This window comes from Garra rufa, chromosome 3 (assembly GCF_049309525.1).
Source record: "Garra rufa chromosome 3, GarRuf1.0, whole genome shotgun sequence".
Classification (NCBI taxonomy): Eukaryota; Metazoa; Chordata; class Actinopteri; order Cypriniformes; family Cyprinidae; genus Garra; species Garra rufa.
In genome coordinates, this window is record NC_133363.1 from 13,721,524 (window position 1) to 13,745,569 (window position 24,046).

General features: G+C 41.5%; 1 protein-coding gene across 1 annotated transcript; it reads right to left on the reverse strand.

Annotated features, from left to right (window-relative positions):
• Positions 1–1,766: 1,766 nt before the first annotated feature.
• On the reverse strand, positions 1,767–12,030 carry cdh31 (cadherin 31). Its single transcript, XM_073836556.1, has 15 exons — positions 11,913–12,030; positions 11,255–11,353; positions 10,853–10,980; positions 10,602–10,763; positions 9,694–9,838; positions 9,387–9,559; positions 9,175–9,303; positions 8,867–9,052; positions 8,523–8,767; positions 4,644–4,798; positions 4,361–4,573; positions 4,053–4,268; positions 3,192–3,325; positions 2,810–2,953; positions 1,767–1,973 (listed from the first exon to the last, which is right to left on the reverse strand). Exons 1-15 carry the CDS (start codon positions 12,028–12,030, stop codon positions 1,767–1,769), a joined length of 2,454 nt encoding a protein of 817 aa, XP_073692657.1.
• Between the last annotated feature and the right edge of the window lie 12,016 nt (positions 12,031–24,046).

Genomic DNA, 24,046 nt, shown 5'->3' on the forward strand with positions numbered 1-24,046 from the left:
GGGTTTCCTTCAGAGCAACTTCCCAGGACTGAATGCTTCCTCCCTCCTGAGGGTAGGAATCTACCAGGGACAGACCTTTGAGAGTTATGGACCTGCTACAAGGATGTTGGCGTGCCCCCTTTCCAGGGTTCACTTATAAGAGCACCACTCCTTGGTGGCCAAGTTCTCCTCCCTGTTTCCCAGGGTAGGAGCTTGACCTTCATGCTTCAGGTTTCTACTCTCCAGCCTTTATTCTGGATGTATGCTCCCCTCTATGAAGGGTAACAGTGAGAGCATTCGCTCCTGTTCGGTTGTGCAGCTCCCCTTCTGGGAAGGGTCTTCTATGAGCGCCAACCCACCTTCGTGAGATTGCCAGACCTTCATACAGGTCGCGTGGACCGGGCTGTGCACGCTTCCCCTTTTCATTAAGGGTTCCCTAAAAAGACAGCAGTGCCCCCTTCTGGAGAAGCGATTCTCCCTGTGGATCAGGGTCAGGATTTTTGTCCTCCACTGTCGTCCACTATTGCAGGATGGTCTCAGCTCCATGTTCTTCTCTGTTGACAGATAGCTTGCGAGCTTCTGTCCAGGGGAGGGTTAGTGTGGCAATCCCCTCACCTTCAGGGTTATCCCCTTTCCGTCTCTTCAGACGGCATGGAGCTGATAGTGAAACCCTCTGGGAAAACACTCTCCTTAAATCCGATCATGTCGGTAAGCGTCCCACGCTATGCCTGGGCGTCTTCCAGTTAAAACCACAAGTGTGGTAAGTGCACACACACCTGGGGCACTTCTATAAAATCCACGTGTTGGTAGGTTCCCACCAAGTTTGGGTTCCTCTTTTAAATCCCTTTTTGGTATGGGTCACACGTTTTGCCTTGTTCCCATCTATTGGAGTCGGCTCACAACCCCGGTTCCCTGGGTTCGACTCCTTTGATATCTTAGCTGATGTCTGCTGACCATCCACTATTAGGGCGCGCCACTACTAGTGGCCCTTTGAACGGACCCAGGACAGGTTTCTGCCCTCATATGGGAGCCAGTTCCTGAGGGAACTAGGCCCTATGTTGCGGTAGTTTCTGGTTCTGACAAGTCTAAGTTTCCATCGAAGCTTAGCCGTTTCCCTCAGAAGGAATTACTATAATTCCAAGCCTGAGCTGTGCCCTGGGTTCTACCCAGTCTGGTAAGTGGGTAACAGGTCAGGCCTCTGGCCGGGAGGGGTAACGTTTTGACAGCCGTCACCACGTCCTAGTAGGGGCAATTCCTCTCAGAATTGTTGCTTAGTGCTCGCTGGCTTAGCATGCACTCCCCTCAGCATGGCAGTGTTGGTATACCGTTCCCCAAAAGCGCCCTCTAGAGGACGCAGTGAGAGTTCCCTTCGGAAGGGAACGTCTCAGGTTACGTATGTAACCCTAGTTCCCTGAGAATAGGGAACGAGACACTGCGTCCTCTAGGCTTCTTCGCCATGCTTCGGACGATAAAGCTTCAGACTTTGAAGATGTATTGTGTTGCACGGGCGCCTCTTTATGTTATGGTCGCCCGGTAGTGACGCAACGGCAGCGACTGACGCGCCGCGGTGACGTCATACGCTGGCGCCGGCCATTTCATGTAGTTTTTCTATGCATTCTTCAGACTCGAGGCACGCTGCAGCGTTCCCCAAAAGCGCCCTCTAGAGGACGCAGTGTCTCGTTCCCTATTCTCAGGGAACTAGGGTTACATACGTAACCTGAGACGTTTTCAGTGCATTAAGTATTAGTATACGATAATTAGTATAAGTATTTAACCCAGAATAACCTTTAATCCTCTCCTCCTCCATACATGTCTGCCAGCTTCTTGAAGCGTGGGCCCCACTCATTGAGAAAGTTGTAGTCTTGGTCAGGTCCTGAGCTGGAAGAGTCGAGGGAGCTGAGGGAACCTGCATCGGAGCCTCTTCCTTCATAGTCAAACACTAGGAGGGTGTCATAGGGGGGTGCTGTGGGGTCATTATCCGCAGTCTTCATATTCTGGTACAAAGAATTGTGTTACTATAATGTGTAGAAATTTTACTGCATTGTGGCCAGGTGGTTGGTTGGTTTTGAAATTTACTTGTCTGCATTAAATGTAAATAAAATGCATTTACTTTCTTTTTTAATGGATCTCCATCTCTCATTCTACTGATTTTTTAGATCATCTTGTGTGACCTGGACATTTTTGGTTTTTAGTGTTAAAGGTTGTATCAGCGATTTCTAGCCTGAAACATAAAGTGTCAAATTCCGCTGACCTTTCATCACAATCCGCTCGCTGCCTGTCCCATAAATTGTCTGTGAAAAAACCGCATCTCTCTGGTCAGCCTAGGGTCCGAGATATGCCAAAAAAACAATCGGCACTACCAACCTTTCCACAGATAAACAAACAGTGTTCCAACCAATCAGCGTCAGGGGTTTGGTGTTGTGGACTTTCGCTCCGCCTCCCTCACATCCCTGCACCAGTAGGAAAGTCCACAACACCAAACCCCTGACGCTGATTGGTTGGAACACTGTTTGTTCATCTGTGGAATAGTTGATAGCGCCGATTGTTTTTTTGGCATATCTCGGACCCTAGGCTGACCAGAGAGACGCGTTTTTTTCACAGACAATTTATGGGGCAGGCAGCGAGCGGATTGTGATGAAAGGTCAGCTGAATTTGACACTTTATGTTTTAGGCTAGAAATCGCTGATACAACCTTTAAATATACCCCTGGGTAAAATTCCAGTGTTGGCCTAGTCTGCCTTTCTTTGTCTACAAAAAGTTTTGTTTTGCTCTAAGCACCTTGCCTCATTAGAAGGAACTGATTGCATTGTAAAACTTATATGTAACTTACGGAACCAATAAATGTGGCGATCTCCATAGGGTTGGTTGGTCGTGGTCTATACTGAGGTGCAGGCAAGAAAATAGGAGCCACGTCGTTTCTGAACACTTCAGGTCTGTTGTCCAGGCCTCGATGCAAGACACTCAAATCATAGTCCTGTATAGAAAGTGAATATGATATGAAAAAGCAGCAACCACAAAAAGTACACACTACACTTTAGTAACTGTTGTTTATATATACTTAAGGAATCTAACGCTTTCTAATACAGAGTGCCAAATTACAGAAAGATGCCAGTATTTGCCATAACACGAATACTAATGAATCCAGACCCTAGAATACGGAATAACATCTTAAAGTCATTTCAATTTTTTTTTATTGAAATATTAAGCCTAACCTGATCATCTTCTCCACCGCCTTCCTCATCATAACAGCAGACATTGTCTCTTACGTCATCTTCTTCAGAGAGGAGTGGCATTTTTATACTACTGCGTTTCCTCCTCATGAACAGCAGAAGTAGAAGTAGTAGTACTGTGGTAAAAATAAACATAAACTTACTCAATAACAAAAATGACACAAAATTATAGGTTTAAAGAAATTCTGCAAAAGTAATCGTAGTTAATGAATACAGTGGAAGTGTTTAAAGGGGTCATATCAAAGACAAATATACCTTGTTTTGATCTCTCCATGGCACATTTGCCTTTGTAACTTCTAAGTGGCTGGATTAAATTACATTTTAAACATATGTATTTTCTTTTAAAAATGCATTGAGCCGTGTGAAGCACTTTTTTATGGATGGATGCACTTTACTGGATTTGTTTTGGACCTGCTCATGCAATTCTAAAGCTTGAAACTGCCAAGATAATTTTTATATAACTCTGATTGGATTCGTCTGAAAGAAGGAAGTCACATACACCTAGGATGCTTGGAGGTTGAGTACATTTTGGGATCATTTTCATTTTTGGATGAACTAACCGTTAAAAAGTATCCAAGTCACATAACATTCCCTGTACATAGCATATGTAGTATCAAACTAAGCTGTAGAAGTGTCTTCACTTTGATAACAAAAGTCATGAGACGCTGTAAACTACATTGTACATGGCAGATACCTTTAACTAAGCACTGTAAGTAATTTTTAAATACATCAAAACCCCTTGTTTAATACTAAAGGTCAGAGGTCACACCTGTGTTTGAAGAAATCTTGAATAGTTTTGATGGTACAAATGTGTAAGACAAAAGTATGAATGAAATTACATACACAGCAGAGCCAAGATGGCTGCCAGGATTGCTAGTGATAGCGATAGTGGGATCCCCGCAATTAATTCTTTGCATTCAAATTCATCTCCTTTGCAGTCACACACAGTTGCTTGAATGGAGTTGTCCCAAGACATGTCACTGTTATCATAAACCTTTAGGACAACATTGTATTTACCCTGCGCCAACACAGAATTAAGCGTCAACAGAATTCCAGTTTCTATAAAAGGCAAATAAATAGGTTAGTATAAACAAAGAGACTAGAATTAGATCATATGTAGTTCATATTTTCCCAATAAACACTATCCTTACTTGTTTCATTCATTCTGGCAGTCCAGTTTTTCTTTGTGTCTCCTTGGGGCTCAACACTGAATGGAGCACCATAAGGAGGTCCATCTTTGTCAGTTATAGAGAGAAGCACTGTGGCGTCACGATTGCAAATCTCGATACTTCTTTCATTAATAACTGGAGCATTGTCATTTACATCCTCCAATTTAATTTCCAAGGTTCCTGTACCTGTTTCACCTGCATATAAGCATAAACATATTTAAAAAAAAAGCTATGTTATCAAGAATTCTCCTTGTAAAAAAGAAACACAAATTACCATCGTCATCCAGGGCCAAAAGGATAGCTCTGTATGTGCCATTTTTGACTCTGTCAGATTCTCTATCCATAATACTCTTGACTTTAATCATTCCAGTGTCTTGATTTACACTTAGCCAGCCAGCAGGATCATTGCCAATTTTATACCTATAGGAGGAGCCAAAATGTACAATACCAGAATATTCATAAAATAGTAAATGTTTATGTACATAGATAGACAGATAGATAGATAGATAGATGATAGATAGATATATAGATTTACCATACACTTTAGCATTAAGCAACACAATAGTTCCCCTTCAGTCATTTCACTATGACGTTACATATGGGAATTCGCCTGAGAGACCAATCATCTCTGAGCCTTATTCAAAAGGCCAATGAACATTGGCGAGTGTTTGCATGCCAAGCCACTCCCCCGTACATATGGGTATATAAGATGGCAGCACGCAACCACTCAGATTTTCCGACAGCAAAAAAAAAAAAAAGTTCCTGCTCGAGTTACACTGTCTCCACTGGCGTGCTGCCAACTGAAAGAGTAATTCTAAAAGAGCGTTTGGCAGCCGCCAATGAGATCCTGCGGGCCGCTGTTTACAAAGCCTGCCTCTTTGCATTCCAGCGAGCAAGCCCATTTGAGTGCACAGTTGTGCCGCGGTTCCTCCCTGGGCAAACCGGGATCTAAAAGAGTACATTTTCTCACGGCTGTGGAAGACATTTTCCCGGTATGTCTTTCCGGCCGTGTGCTTCCGGGTGTGGTAGTTTCCTCACCTCCTTTTGCGGACATGAACACTGCCTCACATGCCTGGGCCGAGAGCATGCTGAGGCAGCATTCATGGATCGTTCATACGTTCATTACGATCACATGACCATGACCATGCTGAAGACCCACCGCTCGTTCGTGAGGAGGCTCCCCTCGTCGTCCTCCCGCGGTAAGTCGTTGAGCTGTCAATGCTTTTCAGCCACCGCAGTGAGGCACGGGGGGGGACATTCTGAACTACAGAACTACGTTTCGGCGGCTCAGTGCTCTCTCCCGGTCGCTGCCCCGTCTGAGGCGGATGCCGAGCTCTCGGCTATGCTCCTCCAAGCCGCCAGGGTGATCGGTCTGGAGGTACCCCAGTCCGATCCTTCTAGGCTGGATGACTGGTTCCTGGGGAGGGCACCGCTGCTGTATGCAATGGGCAAGCAGCCTCCGGCTCCTGGACAGGACATCGACTGCAGTGGCATATCAATTGCCTAGAGTTGTTGGCTGTGCTTCTTGCGCTCCGTCACTTCTGACCGATACTGTGCCACAAGCACGTGGTTGTTCGCACCGACAGCAATGCGACCGTAGCCTTTATCAACCACCAAGGTGGACTTCGCTCCCTTCGCATGTCACAACTCGCCCGCCATCTGCTCATGTGGAGTCAGACGTGGCTGAAACCGCTACACGCCTTTCACATTCCAGGAGAACTCAACCGTGCAGCCGATCAACTCTCACGGCAGTCCACCCATCCTGGAGAATGGCGACTCCACCCCCAGGTAGTCCATTTGGAGCCATTTCTGCAAGGCTCAGATAGATCTGTTTGCCTCCCCCGAATCCTCCCACTGCCAGCTGTTTTACTCCCTTAGCGAGGCTCCCATCGGCAGGGATGCGCTGGCACACAGCTGGCCTCCGGAGCCCAAGTACGCCTTTCCCCCAGTGAGCCTCCTTGCACAGACCCTGTGCAAGATCTGGGAGGACGAGGAGCAGGTTTTGCTGGTTGCGCCATATTGGCCCACCCGGACCTGGTTTCCAGATATCATTTCCCTCGCGACAGCTCCTTGAGGAAAGACCTTCTTTCTCAGGGGATGAGTGCAATTTGGCACCCGTGCCCCGACCTATGGAACCTGCACATTTGGTTCCTGGACGGGACGCGTCAGACCTCTCCAGCCTTCCCCAGGCCGTGATAGAAACTATCACTCAGTCCAGAGCTCCCTCTACAAGGCAGGCTTACGCACTGAGGTGGGGTCTGTTCGTTGACTGGTGCTCCTCTCATGGAGAGGACCCACAGAGATGTCCGATTGCAGTAGTGCTTTCCTTCCTGCAAGAGAAGTTGGAGCGTAGGCTGTCCCCTTCAACTCTCAAAGTGTACGTTGCTGCCATCACAGCATATCACGATGCAGTAGATGGAACATCCCTTGGTAAGCACCAACTGATCGTGAGGTTCCTTAGAGGTGCGAGAAGGGTTGATCCCCCCAGAACGCACCTCATACCCTCTTGGGATCTCTCCGTCGTCCTCCAGGGCCTATGGGAAGCCCCATTCGAGCCACTCGCATCAGTCAAGCCCAAATATCTGTCACTTAAGACAGCGCTCCTGACCGCGCTGGCCTCCATCAAGAGGTAGGGGATCTACAGGCCTTCTCTGTCGAAGAAATGTGCCTAGAGTTCGGGCCCGGTGATTCTCATGTCATCCTGAGACCCCGGCCTGGGTATGTGCCGAAGGTTCCCAACACGGCTTTTCGCGATCAGGTGGTGAACCTGCAAGCTCTGCCCCTGGAGGAGGCAGATCCAGCCTCTGCGCTGCTGTGTCCAGTTCGCACCTTACGTATATATGTGGACTGCACTCGGCACTTCAGACGCACCGAGCAGCTCTTTGTCTGCTTTGGAGGTCAGCAGAAAGGGAATGGTGTCTCCAAACAGAGGTTGGCCCACTGGGTGGTAGATGCCATCTCCCTGTCATACCAAAACCAAGGAGAGCCATGCCCCTTAGGTGTTCGTGCCCACTCCACACGGAGTGTTGCCTCATCCTATGCGTTGACTCGTGACGCATCACTAGCAGATATCTGCAGAGCTGTGGGCTGGGCAACACCTAATACCTTCACTGGGTTTTACAACCTTCGCGTAGAGGCAGTGTCTTAACATAGACATCAGGTGAGTAGGAGAACGGCTGGTGTCGGCTTGCTGCGCCATTCCTATGGGATCCGTGAGCTATTTCCCTCAGTTGTTCCCTCCGGTGAACCTTGGGTCCTCCATGCCCCGCAGTCCAGCCTAGATGCGGAGTAGGCCCTGACTGTGCTCCTGCTGGGTCTCCTTCGCCCCGCAGATTGTGCAACATGTCTCAGTATTTTTCCACGGTCAGCCAGAAGGCCGCTGTTTCCCTCATATATCCCTAAGACTATGGATATATTGAATTACTTTCATTCCACGTGTAGAAATCTCATGTGCTCCGCCCCCCCAATTCTGCTTCAGTAACAACTGGCATCCCTGTGGGGCCCCCTCTATCAGCCCTCAGGGCGTTGGGAAGGTTACGTTCATATCCGTCTTCTGACACGTCCGCCTGTCAGCACGTGGGTCTGTGCGTAACGCAGCATCAGGGTCGTGGCCTGTTCCATGGGTCTGTTCCCATATGTAACGTTGTAGTGAAACGACTGAAGGGGAATGTCTAGGTTACATAGGTAACCCTCGTTCCCTGAAGGAGGGAACGGAGACGTTACATCCGCTGCCATGACCTTATGTCGCGCAGATGCCGGGCTGCGGCTCGGCTCCTCGGCGAAAACCTGAATGAGTGGTTGCATGCCGCCATCTTATATACCCACATGTACGGGGGAGTGGCTTGGCATGCAAATACCACTCGCCAATGTTCATTGGCCTATTGAATAAGGCTCAGAGATGATTGGTCTCTCAGGCGAGTTCCCATATGTAACGTCTCCGTTCCCTCCTTCATGTAACCTAGATGTTTTCAACTGTGATAATGTAAAAAAGTTTCTTGAGTACCAAATCAAGACAGCACATTAGAATGATTTCTTTGTGACTAAGACTAGTGAAGTCTATTAGACTTTTGTTCACTATAAGACCTGGTAACCTCTAGAAAAATCATTCTGAAAAGGAAACAGTATTTATTTTTAAATGCCTTACCTTATCTTCTGTGATTTTCCAGTGTCTGGATCAGTGGCTGTATAAGTAACCAATTCAGTATCAACTGGTAAATCTTCAGGTTTTACGATAACCTTCACCTTTGGATTAAACTCAGGAGGTTCATTCACATCTTCTACACTCACTGTGACTGAGGCAGTGGAAGTAGGCAAAGAACCGACAAATGGTTCATCATTTTTAACAATCACAGATAGAACGTATTGCTTGTTCTTCTCAAAGTCCAAAGGCTAAAAAGAAAAGAAAGTGTTTTTAATAAAATAAAAAATAAAATAATTTATTTCATCACAACCAATTGCCTGGGCAAACATATAAGCAACACACAGTACCTTTACAGTGGTGATGATGCCCTCCAGCTGGCTAGGTCCAGTACTGACATTGAAAAACCCACCCTTGTCCCCACTAATAATCCGATATTTGGTTGACCAGGCAGGTGATCCAACTTCATCTCCATCAGTAACTGTAAATCTGGCCACTACAGCCCCTACTTTATTCTCTGGGACAGAAACGATGTGCTAAAACATAAAATTAATGATTTTATTATGTACTGAAAGGTTGTACAGTACACCATATACATTTATACTGTGGAATAGCACTGAACACTCAACAAAAACAGTCTGATGTCTGTACGCATTACCGAGGTTTGCTCAAACTGAGGTGGGTTATCATTGCTGTCAGTAATCGTAATAACAGCTGTGCCAGTAGTTGACGTTCCATTTCCCTCCAAGTCAGCAGCCGAAATTAACAAAGTATATCTGGGCCATTGCTGAAAAGGCAGATAACTGATGAGTTTGTTTACATGACTTAATTTTTTCACCACTACGAGAGTCATCAAATCTCACTTCTCACCTCTCTGTCCATGCCTGGTTCTCGCACGCGAATGGTTCCAGTTGAAATGTTAATATCAAATATGTTCGGTTTGGGAAGTTGTGGCTCTTGGCTGACAATTTTATAGCTAACTATACCATTGTACGTATCTGGGTCATCTGCATCAGAGGCTGTGACTGTCATAAACTCATAGTCTTTGATGAAAGAATAATGATTGATTAGGTAGCACTGATTGCAAAATGTATTGTTTCAAAGAATCATTAAAATCTATGTTAAAAGAATGATTAAAAGACATTTATTCTGAAGGTTGACTGGTCAAGATGCCTACCTTTTGAAGCACTTTCAGAAACTTGTCCATTGAAAGGATTTTCAGTGAACACCGGCTTGTTATCATTTTGGTCAAGTACAATGATAGTAAGGTCCGTGGGTGATGCCATTTTTTTCCTATCTTCTGAAAAGGCATGAGCTTTGAGCTGAAGACATGGGATGCAACATGGATGTTAGATGCAAAATTCTAGTAATATCCTAAGTGAAATGCTTGATCTTTTTTACTTTATTAATCATGTAATACATAAAGTTGAGATACAAAATGTTCAATGGAAAATGAAACATGTTATTAACTAGACAGTTTCACTAGAATGTTTCTTAATTTTTTTTGGTATTTCTGCATAAACTGAATTGTTTAGAATTGAGTCCTTCTTATTGTTTTACTGATTTATTAAGCAAAATAATCCAGGACTAAATATCTTTGCTGGAGAAGGTGTGTGAACCTCATCCATTCATTTATAGGGGTTATATATGTTTTTTACACTTGCATCATCTTTTAGTGTGTAATGTTGCTGGTTGTGCATCTGCAACAGTAAATCACTTACCAACAGTAAAGTCCTCATTCAAAATACACTAAAACTACCAAAACACTTCATACATGTCTAAAGATCAACTAATTCTTCTAGAACGCTAACAAAAGTTACATTTTTTATGTTGTTTTTATGCATTTTATGCCACGTAATCCTGTTGATTTAACATAATTTTTGTTTAAATGAAAGCCTTATCCAGTGGTGTTTCAATAAATTAAACAAAACTATAATAAAAACGTACAATAAATCCATGTTTTCTTGGTAAAAAAAATACTATATTTTTCAATAGTACACAACAATCCATACAGATTACAAATATACAGAGAAGCATGGTACAGACATACTGTAATAATCTCACTATAATAAAACATCCACTTACCTCATATGATTTCTTTTTTTCTCTATCCAGTGGCTGAGTCACAATAAGATTCCCTGCCTTTCTGTCAATTTTAAAAAGGTCCACAGGTGGCTGATCTGCCCCTACACCTGTGATACTGTAACGTATCTCATCATCAGGTACACCATCTATTTTTGCCTTTAACTAAATGCAGAAATAAAAAATATATAGACCTGTATTGATCATATAAACCTTCACATATTGATGTAATTTACAACATTTCTTTTACACACCGGGAACAGTGTTTTGGGGAAAGGACCTCTGTCGTTTTCGGCTATACTATAAGGAGGAATAACCCACTCTCTCTTTCTTCTCCTGTGACCTGCTGAAGAGCTTGGAAACTCCACAAACAGTAGACCAGCTGTTTCCAACTGTAAAATGAAAAGGTTTAAAAGACACATTGCTTGTAAAACTGCACAGAACAGTGTATCAGTCTTTCATATTATTTAATTCTAGCTTCTTCTGGATTCTGTAAATGAGCAAGACTACTTTTTGGAATTAACCATCTCTACTTAATAAAAAAAATTGAGTTTGCAGCCTAATTTTGTGTGCATAAATAATACAGGTAAAAAAGACACTGTGAAAAGCCCAGCAGAGGTCAGGCTTTTACTGTGTTACACAGCAGGAAGTTGCACTTACCTGTGATTCTGCATTCACTGCAGTATCCGTGTGATTGCCCTCATGATTATAGACATGCTCAGCTTCTGCGCTTCCATCATTGATACTGAAAATTACTGTCAGAAAGTTGTAATAAAACAGGACAAGAAACAGGTCTTTATACAATGGATTTTAAATTATTTCCAAATAAAATCAATCAGTCCCTTTTTACAATGACAAGTGTTGAGTTTAACTGAAATTGACAAGATTTACTAGTTCAAGGGCAACAACAATTAGTTAATTACATTTTTTTGTGATTTCCTTAAAAACCTTTATGTTACAAAAATCTGAGGTCTTTCAACTCAATATACTTTGTTGGTTGAACATAATTTCAAGTTGCCGTAACAAAAAGATTGATGCAAACTTCTATTTATTTAGCCAACACACTATTATTTTTTTAGTGTCATTACAACCACTTGGAAAACTGTGCTAAGGCAAGTCTGAGGAGAAAGAAAAGGGGTTGGTGAGGTTAAATCCATAGACTTTTGCCTCAGCTGGAATTTTTTTTTACCTTTGAGTATTTCACTACACATGATTTTCATTAAATTGGTAAGTTAATCAGGTTCACAACTGGTTTCAGAAATGGAGGATATGGTCAGAAGAAGACTTTTACGAAGTGGAACCCTGTCCCATTACTATCCCATAATCCTGTGGAACGGAATCTACACTTCCTCTCATCTTTTTGCACCATGTCCTCTTGCTCTATTCCATCATGGCCCCACACTTTCTTGGAGTACAATTTGGGGTTCTTCATAATGCTAAACTGGTGGAATCATTAATACTGTAAATAATCAACAAAAATATTATACTTACAACATTATAGCAAAAATAAGGGAAAAGATTAAAAACACACACACACACACACACACACACACACACACACACACACACACACACACACACACACACAAAGAGCAAGAATCAACAGAGAAATATCAAATAAAGTATGTTACAATAATAAATATTTGGAGATAGAGAGGCAAAGAGTTTCAGACTTTCGATTTAGATTTTTAAAATACTTAAAACTCTGAAACATTTTTATAAACTCACAAAGAAACACATTAAAGGAGGGCTTACATTTTTTCCATTTACATACATGAATATGATATTTACCCAACAATAAAACAAAGTTGACAACATCTGAAAAAATAGAATTTAGATCACACTTAATAAAAAAGATATCTTGTATGACAAATGAAGAAATGTTTTCCATTTTTATTGATAACCAGCTATGAATATCAACCCAGAATTTAGAAGTAACCTCACAATAAAAGAATAGGTGAACAAGTGTTTCTGGAAAAGAATGACAAAAACCACATGGATCCACCTCAAAAATTAAATCGTTTCTGTAAAAAATAGTTAACAGGGTAAATCCTAAACATAATCCTGTAATGTGTCTCCTTAACTTTCAGAGCAAACGTAGCCTGGAAAAATGCAGACCCTAATCTATTAAGATTAAAGGGATAGTTCGAGCATTTAAGACATGAAGTTGTATGCAATCCTATCAGCACTATAGTGTATACACACTGACCCACACTGCTTTCACCTCCCTGGTCAGAGTTCTGGCCGCTGGAAGTTTTTCAAGAAAGTAGTCACGTTAGTTTCCGGGGCCTCAAAACTGTGCATTTTTACGTAAAAAAAATATATGCGTTTCAAAGCTTGATTAATTTACATCACAAAAAACACTCCTGACAAAAATCATACCTCAGTTTTAATCGGCACTATATTCTTTCCGTTTCCATCAATCCGTGCTGCTGTCAGTTCGCACGTTCCGATCAGCTGTTGATAGCGCGACTCGCTGACAACATGTCTGACTACGAAACTTCTGATGATGAAACCAATTTTAGCACAATGTCAGACGGAACAGACGATATATATATTTTTATATTAGACCTCGTTTCACGTGATTTCCACAGGAGTCTAAACATCAGATTGTTTACTGTACAGTTTAGACATGGGATCTCCAGTCCTCGTGAGCTACTGTCTTGCTGGTTTTAGTTTTTCTCTGATGCAACACACCTGACTCAAATCAACGGGTAATTAGCAGGCTTGTACAGAATGTCTCATTTGAGAAAGGTGTCCTGTCATAGGAAAACATCGAGCTGCAGGAATGTAGCTCACGATGACCGGAGTTGGAGATACCTGGTTTAGACCTACCTGTATGTGACTTCAAGCACACTTATAAACACGATGATACCGACACACGTTCCGCATAGTTACAGACAATAACAAATATAGCAAAGCATGATATTTTGTTGTGTTATATAGATTCAATTAAATTCATTAGTTATGACATTTGCCGATTTTCTCACCACATAGACAGTCGATTATTGTCGATGCTATCACTGCCCCGGTTAGAATATTCTCAGTGTAACGTTAGCCTAAAAACCGACGTTAGCTTCAAAATAAACCTGTCGTATGCGACATAAAGTTAGTAAATAGAGCTTACCCGTGGTACTGGTACAGCAGAACTCTTTAAAATCCGTTTTTTTGATTTTTCCTCCTTGGTTGGGGATGTAATCGTCTTCGCTGAAGTGAGCATTGCACACACGAAAATCCTTGATACTGGATATTTTAGTTCCCGCAGAGTAGCCGATGGCAACCAGCCATAGCTGTCTCATAACTATATCAGAAACAGGAAAACGATGGAATCTGAACGGCGATCCCTGCACATTCTTGTGGTCACAACCTGGGAATTTACAAGTTCGCACCATCGTTAATTTTCTACTTTTTACGTCGTTGTCATTCGAGTGTGTAATGGAACAGCTGATCGGAACGTGCGAACTGACAGCAGCGCGGATTGATGGAAACGGAAAGAATATAGTGCCGATTAAAACTGAGGTATGATTTTTGTCAGGAGTGTTTTTTGTGATGTAAATTAATCAAGCTTTGAAACACATATATTTTTTTCACGTAAAAACGCACAGTTTTGAGGCCCCGGAAACTAACCGTGACTACTTTCTTGAAAAACTTCCAGCGGCCAGAACTCTGACCAGGGAGGTGAACGCAGTGTGGGTCAGTGTGTATACACTATAGTGCTGATAAGGATTGAATACAACTTAATGTCTTAAATGCTCGAACTAACCCTTTAAGGGTCTGGGATCGAGCAATGAAAACTGCCTAACTCGAGGGGCGACACCAAGCATGCATTTGAAACTCTCACTGCACACAATTGGATAACGCCACGACCAATCACAACAATACACGCTTAGCTACCAGCAGAGCTAAATGATGTTTCATTAACAAAGTTCGGGAAAAGCGCATCAGATACTTAGCATAAACATCGCAAGAGGAGCCCACTCAAGTCAATCAGCGCCATAGGTTTAAATACAGCTGACTCACCTCAATTCACTCGATGGTTTTTCAGTAACCCACCACCCCATCTCATCACTCCAAGTTCTCACTACTCCTATTGGGGGGTACTCTGGGTTCGGGGCCACCACCCCATCTCATCACTCCGAGTTCTCGCTACTCCTATTGGGGGGTACTCTGGGTTCGGGCCACTCCCGAGCTCGGACAGCACGCCAAACATGCACTACTATTCTCCGGCTAATTATATGTAAGTGTGAACTCGTGAACTGATAGATTAAACTCTTGCCGTATCCAGTCGGCAAAACAGCATAAACGTCCTTCTTGCAAAGGAACGATTCGAGTTTTCTGTTCCTCTTTTATATGAAAAGCCAAGTCTAACTCGTTCATTGTAGCGGTCAAAGCCGTTTCAAACAACTGGTGTTCAAACAACTGGTTGTAGCAACAGCGATCTTTCAAAGTTTACTACATGATTCGGACGTCGCAGCGCTGTCGTCATCAGTTTAGCTCGCCTCTGTCCCGCCTACATCAGATACACCGATTTGATTGGTTCCCACAACTGCTTACGTAATGCAGTAACCTGCATCATTGCTCGATGCCAGAGTGTCTTGCAGAGACAATTCAAAATGTGCTCTCGCAAGACCTCTGGATTTCCAGAGCAAACGGATATGTAAGGTAAAAAATGAAAGCTTTATCTCTTACTGGGGCTTCGACATCTCCTAGAAAATAGCAATGGTAATCCCCAGTAATAATACGTTCAAACTGTTTATAAACAAGCTTGTTATTACATTTATTATCAAAGAGATTTACTTTACATATTTTTTTTAAGAAGGAAGAGAAACTAAAGGCCTAGATAAGCAATCAGAAAAACTACTTTGGATTATTCTTAACAAACCAGTGGGTATGGCCTTGCATACTTTATCATATCCTTTTACTGTAATTCTAACTCCATACAGTATTTGTGACTTAAATCATTATGAGATAAAAAATACCCATTTACCCATAATGCCTTTACTATACCAATCACTTTTAAACAAAGACTTCCTGTTTATAACTACAGCTCTATTATTCCAAAGAGTGGAGTTGTGAGGGGAAAAGTTATGGGTAAATATCATCTTCCAAAAAAGCAGTAGGCCTACTTGTTTATGAAAATTTGAAACCTTCATAGGAACTTTAGAAAGATCAAAATCACATCTTAATACAAATTCGAGGCCACCAATATTTTTGAAAATATGATTAGGAATATGGTACCATATTGAGTAAGGCTTTGCCAAGCACTCTTTAAGCCATTTTATTCTGAATGTACCAAGAAGTGATTCAAAAATCAATGGCTTTCAAACCTCCTTGTTCATATTCTTTAACCAAATGGAATTTACGTAAATAATGTGTTTTATTCTTCCATATAAACTTAAACAATATTGAATTCACAGATTTAACTACTTTTGGGGCAGTATATAGAGCATAGGATAGATAAATAAGTTTTGATATTCCCTCGGTTTTTGACAATAGGATTCTGCCCAATATAGAAAGATCTCTAGATAACCAATGATTTAGTGATTTTTTCATACCTTCTATCTTTGGGCTGAAATTTGAATGTTCTCTATTAACTAAATTCTTGGTAATTTTAACCCCCAAGTACTTAACTTCCTCTTGTACTGGGATGCCCTCTATTTTTCTTTTAAAGCACGATTATGGATAGCCATTACCTCACACTTTTTTAAATTTAGGGTCAGACCAGAAGCCTTCAAAAAGATAGAAATTTTCTTAATAACAAGTGAAAGCATCTCTTTATTTTTAAGAAATAATAGAGTATCGTCTGAAAACTGACTTATGGTAAAAGCTTTACCAAGAATATCAAAACCTATATTGTCCTTAAGATTTTTTATAAATATAGACATGAGTTCAACTGCTAAAATAAAAAGTAATGGTGAAATTGGACATCCTTGACGAATTCCGTGCTTAATATGAATTCTGGGTGATGAACCATGATTAAGGGATACACTACTGTAAATGTCATTAAAGAACATGGAAATTACTGTACGAAACATGGGGCCAAAACCAAAGATTTCTAATGATTTAAACAAAAATGCATGCTCAAGTGTATCAAATGCCTTGAAAAAGTCCAAAAATAGAAGTAAACTTGACTGAGGAATTAAATGGTTATAATCAAGCATAGGACAAGTCTAATATGACTGTGAATACCTCTCCCTTTGATAAATGCAGATTGCGTTTCACTAATAATCTCATTTATTCCTTTTTTAAGTCTATTTGCAAAAACATGAGAAAGCAATTTAAAATCGTTAGACAAAAGCGTTATAGGTCTCCAGTTATCTAGAAATAATTTATCTTTGTTTGGTTTTGGGACTAAAATAATTAAACCATGCTTCATAGATGGTGATAATTCAGCTTTATCCATACACTCCTTTAATGCTTCAAATACGAGAGATCTTATTTCGGGCCAAAAATGTTTATATAGTTCTACCGTGATACCATCAATACCTGGGGATTTTCCTTTGGACATCTGAGTTATAGCAATATCTAATTCTGAAATATCAATATCAGCTTCCAACATTTTTTTAAAGTCACTGTCTATTATAGGAACTTTATAAGGGAAAAGAAGAAATCACAATCTCTCTTGTTAAATCTTGATTCATATAAATCACTATAGAAGGAAAAAATATAATCATCAATCTGTGTTTTCCCTTCGCTTATAAGGTTATCAATACTAAGTTTATTAATAGTTTTTAAAACCTGTTTGCGTTTTTCTAAATTAAAGAAATAAGAAGAATTTTTTTCCCCCCTCCTCGATCCATCTAGCTCTAGATCGTAAGAATGCTCCTTTGGCCTTTTCTGTATAAAAGTCGTCCAGCTCAGATTGAAGAAGATGAAGCTCGGTCTGCTCACTATAACTCAAGATGTCTTTGTTACCAAGATCATTTAATCTTGATAGGATTGTTAACTGTCTTTCTTTTCTTGCATTTGCCAAAAATTTTCCCTCTTTAATTGCCAGTCTTTTAATACCCATTTAGCAACTGGAGTTAATTCTGACATATTTTTGACATCATTAATCATTACCAAAATGGACCTACAAAAGGAATCACGTTTCAGTAAATTACTATTAAATTTCCAATGAGATCTCACTGATGGTGGATTATCATTACTCCTAAATGTAAGCAAAATGGCACTATGATCAGTTAAAACTGACGGAGAAATATCACAGTCATATGAGGAAGAAAGAAGATTACTAGATATCAACCAAAAATCTAATCTAGAACGTTGAATACGCCCTGAATGGGATCCCCATGGAAACTATTTCTTCTGTGGGTTTTTCATACGCCATATATCAATTAAATCGAGAAATTGGGATAGATTATAAATTAGGGGATTAAAAGAAAATGTGTTATAAGGAGTAGGATATCTATCCTGCCATTCATCTGGAACAGCATTAAAATCTCCTCCAATAATAATTTTATCCGTAAGATACATGTTCTTCCATTCATCAATCATGGTAGCCATACCTGTATTCTGAAAAAACAACCTATTAGCGGCCTTATTAGTATAACCATAAACATTTATCAAAATATAATTACATTCATTACATTCAGTAACCACCATTATCCAGTGACCCTCACTATCACTTAAATTCGCAATAATTTTAGTGTCCATTCGATTAAACAAAAAGGCGACTCCTGCAGAATGAGAAGTTCCATGAGAAAATAGAGCCTCTCCTCCCCATTGTGACTTCCAGAATCTCACATCTACATCTGTTGAATGTGTCTCTTGAAGAAAAAAACAGTTAACTTTTACTTGATCCTTACAAAAAAGAAAAAGTGCCTTACGTTTAACATAATACCTCGAACATTTAAAGATAACAGAGAAAAAGACATTCACTTAGCTGAAAGAATAACTGAATTTCAGATTACACTTATTTTTATACAGGCGTATTATATATTATCACACATTTAAGACCGATGTAACCTTCAAAACTCAGAATTGACTGTATGGCCTATATAGCCATTCAAACAATAATTTCGTTTTAGACGTTGTATATAGACAGCTGAAAAACCTGATAACAGTCACAAAGTCATGATTCATGTGCTTATGTGCCTTAAATATCAGTACTCTCCTCACCAAAAAATAAATAAACAATATAAAATAAAAGTTGCAGCTCGAAAAAAACAGGCACATCACCACTGATTAAGTAGTTAAGTAGTTACCCTCTGACCATTAATCACGGCATATCCATCTCGCAGGTACGCTTTCAAGTTCTTCTTCCTTGCCTCCTCAACTTTGGGCCATAATCGAGCGTGAGCCTCTCTGTCGTCCTTGCGGAAATCCTCTCTGAAGCTGATTTTTTTCTCCAAGCAGACGGTGAGTTTTTTTAAATCCTACATACCATGTCGCATACAGTTCTCATACCAAATTGGATGATGATTTGAGGAGGTCTTGCTCGACGATGAACTGTGTCCATGGTAGTTTGCAATTGATCTGGAGAGTGTGGGACGATCTGTGACAAAATATCAATCACGACACTTCTGGCATCCTCATCTTCTTTTTCAGAAACCCCGTTTAACCGCAAAGACCATCTGCGTTTGTACCGATCATGTTCCACACATTTCTGTTTCAGCAGATCATTTTCTTTCAAGAGATGAGACACCTGTGTCTTCAACTTATCCACATCCTCCTTAACACCTTTCATCACTGTCGTGTTTGCATCCAGAGACTCCGAAATTTTGACAATTGCGTCAGTATTTTCTTTTAGTTGGAATTCGAAAGCACGGATGTATTCTGAATTCTCATCAAACTTACGACTGAGGCTTTGAATGGCGGCATAAAGGACGCTTGTGGAAATCTCGTCTTTATCTTGTGCTGCTTTCACTCGTTTGGGCCCAGGACTTTTTATAGGGGCATTTATGAGGCATTGTCTGCTGTCGTACCTCTTTAACAGACGACACTTCTAACTCCATCACGTCCATAGTTTCCTCCCATTCTGAAGCTGCAGACACATATGCATGATCTCCAGTTTTCCCGGCCATTTTTTTTTCGTACGGTTCACATTAAAGTAACTTTCAACAGCACTGAACTTTTAAAAGCCACTGAATTGGCTAAAAAAAAAAATTACAATACTTTACAGTCACCGTAAACCAAGATAATCGGTCTTTTGAACAAACATGTCTGAGTCCCCCTGTCGCTGATGCGGCGTCTGCATTCATGGGGTTCGCAAATGGATCTTTTAACACAGGAGTGGAGACGGGTGAACCCCTTTCTCACTCCTCCCTTATTAGATCCTCAGCTCTTTCTGGATTGGAAGCCCTTTTGGTTTCTTCCATCCAGGAAGAGGACTCGTCCCTCCGGCTATCTTTCTCCGAGGAGGAACACGTCGAGATGGGCGAGGAGGCTGGGGAAACGCCCCCCCAGCCCGCGAAGTATGAGGAGCTTGTGGAGGTGGTGACTCGTACGGTTGACAAATTAAATCTTGATTGGCCCGCCGTCACCCCTATGGAGCAACCGAAAAGCAGGCTTGATGAGAGGTACCTGCGCTCCAAACCACCACCTCCACGCCGGGGCTTACCGTTTTTTTCCCGATCTCCACACCATGGTGTCGAGATCGTGGACAAAGCCATTCTCGGCCCGTGTTCACTCTCCCACCACCCCTAACTACAGTAATGTGGTGCGGATGGGTGAGCACGGTTACAGAACGATGCCACGGGTCGAGCAGACGCTTGCCAGCTATCTCTCGCCTGCTTCGGCATCGTCTCTGAAAGCCCCGGCCTTACCCAGCAAACCTCTCCGAACTACATCTTCTTTGCTTGGTAAGGGGTACTCGGCAGCTGGCCAGGCTGGTGCTTGCCTGCACACCTTGGTGGTGTTGCAGGCACACCAGGCCGATTTGCTGAAGGAGCTTGGAGAAGGCGAGGAAGTCAAGGCCAACGACGTATGCTAGCTGCGTCGTTCCGCCGATTTAGCCTTGCGTGCCACCAAGGAGACCGCCCGCGCAGAGAGGCACCTCTGGTTGACCCTATCTGAAATGAGAGATAAGGATAGGGTCTATCTACTCGACGCCCCGCTTGTGCCCTCAGGCCTATTCGGCGATTCGGTTGAGACCGTCGTCGATAGGTTCCATCAATCGAGGCAGCAAGCGGCAGCGTTAGGACACATATGTCCACAGAGCTGCCCTGTGGAGGAAGACAGACCAATTGTTTGTTTGCTTTGGTCCCCATAATAGAGTTCTTTCTGCTACCAAGCAAACGATAAGTCGGTGGATCACGGATGCCATCTCCATTTCATATCAGTCCTCTGGTCTCCCCTCGCCTTTGGGGGTCAAGGCTCACTCTACCCGCAAAGTGGTGGCCTCTAAGGCCTTTTTATCAGAAGTCTCTCTCCATGACATCTGCAACGCGGCGGGTTGGTTCCACGCCTCTTACCTTTGTGAGGTTCTACGAGCTAGACCTCCCTTCTACTCCGGGCACCTGTGCCCTCTCTTCTGACCTACCCTCCTCACGTTAGGGTACCTTATCTCGGGGATCCTTGTTCCCCTCATCTCTCTCGCCTGTCTTTGTCAGGCCATTGTTATCTGGGCATTCCTGCTCTATCTTTATTGACTGCCTACTTTCAGCAGTAGTATTCTGGGCTTCTTTCGCTCTTGTTCTCGGACCCACACAAGCAGGGTCTTGTAATTCTGGCGGCGTGGGCATATCGTTCCCAAAGCATTACGACGCAGCTCGACATTCCAGAAGGGGAACGCCTCGGGTTACTCTTGTAACCCTAGTTCCTCGAGGGAACGAGACGCTGCATCGTTAAGCCACAATTCCGGCATCCCTGCAGTGCTCCTGCTGGCAGAAGCTGCCAATTGCGTTCACCGCACGTGCTTTATAGCTTCCTGGTTCTCTACGTCACCCCGTCCGTGACGTCATACGCGCTTCTCTATTGGACGAGATTACACACGTGTTCAGAGCGTGGTCACGCTGAAGGCGTTCCCAAAACGTTACGACGCAGCGTCTCGTTCCCTCGAGGAACTATGGTTACGAGAGTAAACCGAGGCATTTTTTTGTAAAGGGAAAAAAAAATCCAAACCCACATGGCCCTGTGTGAAAAAGTTAAAACATAACTGGTTTATCACACCTGAGTTCAGTTTCTCTAGCCACACCCAGGCCTGATTACTGCCACACCTGTTCGCAAATAAAGAAATCACTTAAATAGGACCTGCCTGACAAAGTAAAGTAGACCAAAAGATCCTCAAAAGCTACACATCATGTTGAGATCCAAAGAAATTCAGGAACAAATGAGAAAGAAAGTAATTGAGATCTATCAGTCTGGAAAAGGTTATAAAGCCATTTCTAAAGCTTTGGGACTCCAGCGAACCACAGTGAGAGCCATTATCCACAAATGGCAAAAACATGGAACAGTGGAGAACCTTCCCAGGAGTGGCCAGCCATGCAAAATTATCCCAAGAGCGCAGCGACGACTCGTCCAAGAGGTCACAAAAGACACCACAACAACATCTAAAGAATTGCAGGCCTCTTTTGCCTCAGCTAAGGTCAGTGTTCATTACCGCTGCTGAGCAAAAAGAACATAAAGGCTCATTTCAGTTTTGCCAGAACACATATTGATGAATCCCAAGCCTTTTGGGAAAATACTCTGTGAACTGACGAGACAAAAGTTGAACTTTTTGGAAGGTGTGTGTCCCATTACATCTGAAAGTAACACAGCATTTCAGAAAAAGATACAAACATGCAAAAAAAAAAAAAAAAAAAAAAAAAAAAATCAGGAAGTGGGCCAACACTTCTTCACACCACTGTATGATCCAGAAAGATTCATGTACTGCACTGACTATAGGACGTACGGCGGTGAAAAGGTGAAAGACAAAATAAGTTACTTCTTTGCTTGTTTCTAGTGCATTTTTTTCTACACTGTATTACAGTATTCACTGCTGCTTTTCTTTCTATTTTTTTTTTTTCATCTTTTCAATTACCACATTTATTATAGATAATAGGATGCTACTCTTTTTATGTCTTACAGTTTTTCTCTGTTGATTTGACACTTTTCTAGAAAGAAATGTAATTGCTCCCAAAACAATTAACACAGCTATCTAAACACAACTTTATCTTAACCAAACAGTTCAACTTTACTGCTAAACAAAGCACTGCCTTTTTTTCTAGTAATGCATTTATTGAAAGTACAAATAACACAAAATCTACAGGTTTGTTCTCTATTAATTATCAGCTATAGATGTACAAATATACTAATGAAAATAAATTAATTGCAAAGTTTTTCAAAAGGGAGTTTTGTTTTTTCTATATAATGTGTAGATCTAAACAAAATAATATGTGTGTGTGTGTGTGTGTGTGTGTGTGTGTGTGTGTTTGCTGTTGTACATGAATTATTCTGATTTATTAGATCTGAAAGAGAATTTAATCTGCACTGTTATTTTAGCTACACTACATTCTTGTTGTGCTTACATCATAGGGGGAAAAAAATGAGAAGATTGAATCCATGCATGACAAGCTCCCGTGTCAACATTTCCACAGTCCAGGTGTTCTTGATTTTGCTGTATAGCAGTCATTTACTTTTAAAAGTGTTGTAAATGTAGCTCAGGTACATTTTAACAAGCCATAGTCCACTTTATTCATATAAAACATAATTTCCCAACAACAAAATTGTGGCAATTGAAAATGCTGCATTGCTAGTAACTTTGAAAATCCACAATTGCCACAGTGGCTGGTGAGCAAAAAGTTAATGTCAAGCCCTGGAAACAAGAACCATTTTGTTTACCCAGGGTTCAAATTCAGAATGACCCAGTTTTAAGTATCACCCTAATGAAACCTTTTAGCGCAAGCCACTTTTATTAATAAAATTGTTTCGTGAAAGCTGCACATACGAAAGTACAAGCACGTACTGTACTGTATGCAAAGTATAAGATAAACAACTCTTCTGATAATTCAAAAATATTTGACTCAACTGTCTTTGTACTTCTGTATATCTCAAAATTGTAAAATGAGATAAGAATCAAGAAATACTCATATTTTAACTGATCTTATCTATCACTGTGTCACACCCACACAGGATGTGGGATCATTTCCCAGGTATACACATTTATAAAATTATGTTACGAAATGAGGGAATGTACAATGTTGCATTTGCAATTCTAGGTTACATGGTAGTGTGTCATTCTAGAAACCACACATAAGATAAAACAAAAAATAAGGTTCAGTGGGGTAAAGGCACATTCAACACCTGTACAAATATTCCTGATCCATGAGGTTGTGTGAAATGATGAAAGACTGCATTTGAGACATGAATTAATATTTAGGATATATAACACTGAATCTCCAAATTAATGTAGAAGCATAAAGATGTTATGTAGACATTTTTAAATGTGTTTCAAATGTGTATCTTTTTAATAAGTGTTCTATAATTTTATTGTCTAGTATTCATCCTTTCACAATTTAAAATAATCCCCA

What these genes read in the sequence shown, in the direction of transcription:
- cdh31 (XM_073836556.1), bottom strand. Translation starts at nt 12,030, where the DNA reads ATGAAGAACCCCAAATTGTACTCCAAGAAAGTGTGGGGCCATGATGGA. An exon ending in CTCAGTTTGAGCAAACCTCG is followed by an intron (nt 9,053 to 9,174) that starts GTAATGCGTACA and finishes TTTATGTTTTAG; the next exon opens with CACATCGTTTCTGTCCCAGA. An exon ending in TGCCAGAATGAATGAAACAA is followed by an intron (nt 4,269 to 4,360) that starts GTAAGGATAGTG and finishes TGCCTTTTATAG; the next exon opens with AAACTGGAATTCTGTTGACG.